General features: G+C 62.0%; 1 protein-coding gene across 1 annotated transcript; it reads right to left on the bottom strand.

Moving 5' to 3' along the window:
- Positions 1 to 405: 405 nt before the first annotated feature.
- LOC113206614 (hornerin-like) lies at positions 406 to 2122 on the bottom strand. The gene is made up of 2 exons (XM_026422771.2): positions 2040 to 2122; positions 406 to 1916 (listed from the first exon to the last, which is right to left on the bottom strand). Exon 2 carries the CDS (start codon positions 1894 to 1896, stop codon positions 562 to 564), a length of 1335 nt encoding a protein of 444 aa, XP_026278556.1. The 5' UTR covers positions 1897 to 1916; positions 2040 to 2122; the 3' UTR covers positions 406 to 561.
- Between the last annotated feature and the right edge of the window lie 27 nt (positions 2123 to 2149).

Raw genomic sequence — 2149 nt, 5'->3', positions numbered from 1 at the left:
GGCGAACTTGGTTTTTGACTTTTCATACTTTTCGATTTTGGTTTTCTTATCTGAATTTCCGAAATTGTGCTTGCGTTGCGGGGATAGTAAATATTGTCCGATCGAGTTGCGATTTTTGGCATTGTGTTCTACGACCCAAATGTCCACTCTTCCGCACCCCGCCGAATCCGCGCGGAAGAAAACCCTGTTTTCAATACACCCTAATATGCACCGTGCACTCCTGGCGCCGACGTAAGCAGAACCCCCGCGCGTTATGCAACCCATTTGGCGATGTGGCTGGGGGAGGGAGGAGGGGGAGCGCCACTCCCGCGCAGTAATCAAAAGTTTTTTTTATACGTACACATTTCAAAGGAAGGGCACGGGCACCGACCGGCAGTAGGAGGGGGAGCGAAATATCACCATCCGTTCTCCCTAGTAGATGAGGTTTTTATTTCGTTTTATTTCACAAAACTAATAAGACTTTTCGACGGCGGCTTTCTAATTTTTACATTTTACATTTTATTTCCTCTAAAATTGGAATCACCTCTCTGCTTGCCGACGTGACGTGATGGTTCGACGAGCTCAGAGAGAGAAGGACCAGCCGAAGCCGCTGTGCGCTCCGCCCGCGCTCTCCCCCACACCCACGCCGAAGCTGACGCCGGAGTGGGCGTGCTCGCCCGAGCGCGCTCCCTGGTGACCCGCAGCGCTCTCCTCCACCGTCACCGTCTGCGAGCTGTACTCTGATGAGCTGGACCGTCCCGACCCGCCGCCGTAGCCGCCGCCGACACGGCTGCTCCCACCGTAGCCTCCGGTCTGTGAGACGGTCTTCTCGACTGACGAGGACCTCGAGCTAGAGCCTCCCAGGGCGTGCTCGCCACCGGTGCCGTACGATTTGGACGAGCTCTCCTTCTGGACGGAGGACGAAGACGTCCTCCCGGCGGCACCCAGGCCGCGGCCCGAGGAGCCGCCGTTGTAGCTGGACCCGGAGACGCGCTCCTCGACGGACACGCTGCTCCTGGAGCCGACCTCGGGGGGGTCGACGCGGCCGGCGGAGAGGCCGGTCTGCGTCGACTCGCTGACGGAGACGGACTTGCCAACTTTGCCGTACGATGACCCTAGACCCGAACGCAGGCCGCCGCTCTGGACGCCGGTGTAGCTAGACCCGGAGGTCTCGGAGGTCTCGGAGATCTCGGAGCTCTCGGAGCTCTTACTCAGCGAAGCTGAGCGGGAGCTGCCGAGGCCGCCGAGGCCGCCGAGGCCGCCGTAGCCGGTGCCGTAGCTGGACTCGGAGGCCTTGTCGATGGACACGGAACTGCTCGAACCGCCGTGACCGCTGCCGAGACCGACACCACCGGAGTAGCTGGTTTCGGAGGACTCCTTGGCGGAGTAGGACTTGGCAGCCACCGACTCGTGTCCCTCGCCGAAGCCTCCGCTGGTGCCGGACTCACTGACCTTTTGTTTTTGTACGACGACCGAGGACGACGATCCGACGGCAGGGTCGGAAACGCCATCGAAATCGGACTCGGACACCACCCTCTTGACGGACACTGAGCTGCTGATGCCACTGGTTCCGCGGCCAGCTCCGTGGCCGTGGCTACCTCCAACTGTCTCCTCCGTCTGCGTGACGGTTGTCTTGGAGCCGACCAGGCCGTCCTTGCCGTAGGAATGCCCTCCGGACACGCTGCTCTCCTCGACCTTGCTGAGGTGGGTGACGGACGAGCCGCCCACGCCGTCCTCGGGCTCGACGGTGTGTCCCACCTCGCTGCCCTTCTTGACCTCCTCATGCGCACCGAAACTGACTCCGAATCCCTTGCCGCCGAACGAGATGCCGAAGCCCGCCTCGGCGGGCAGGGCGGCCGCCTCGGCGGCCCGCGCGGCCACCGCCAGCAGCACAGCCAGCGTCGCGAGCTTGTTCATGGCGGCTGGATATTACGTCCCTGAGCAGTCAAACAAGAAAGTTGTCAGAGGGCGAAAGGGGACTACCTTTGAGCGACTGTTTCGCGGGAGCCCGTCGCCCGCCCTCGCCTTACGGCAATCAACCGCCCTTTTGCGCTCCTCACCCGTCTGTCGCCGCCCGAAAGAGAAACTGGACCTGCGCCCAGGTGCGAGTGAACCCCCCGGCCAAACCCCACCGGGCTTATGTAGCAACGCCCGACCTTGGACGACTCTC

Source organism: Frankliniella occidentalis, unplaced genomic scaffold, assembly GCF_000697945.3.
Source record: "Frankliniella occidentalis isolate FOCC.00 unplaced genomic scaffold, Focc_3.1 Scaffold1329, whole genome shotgun sequence".
NCBI classification, from domain to species: Eukaryota; Metazoa; Arthropoda; class Insecta; order Thysanoptera; family Thripidae; genus Frankliniella; species Frankliniella occidentalis.
Note: the sequence above shows the minus strand (reverse complement) of the source record. Positions and strands in the feature narration are given on the sequence as shown.

Excerpts from the sequence above, each read along its gene's own strand:
- LOC113206614 (XM_026422771.2), bottom strand. The coding sequence starts at position 1,896 with ATGAACAAGCTCGCGACGCTGGCTGTGCTGCTGGCGGTGGCCGCGCGG.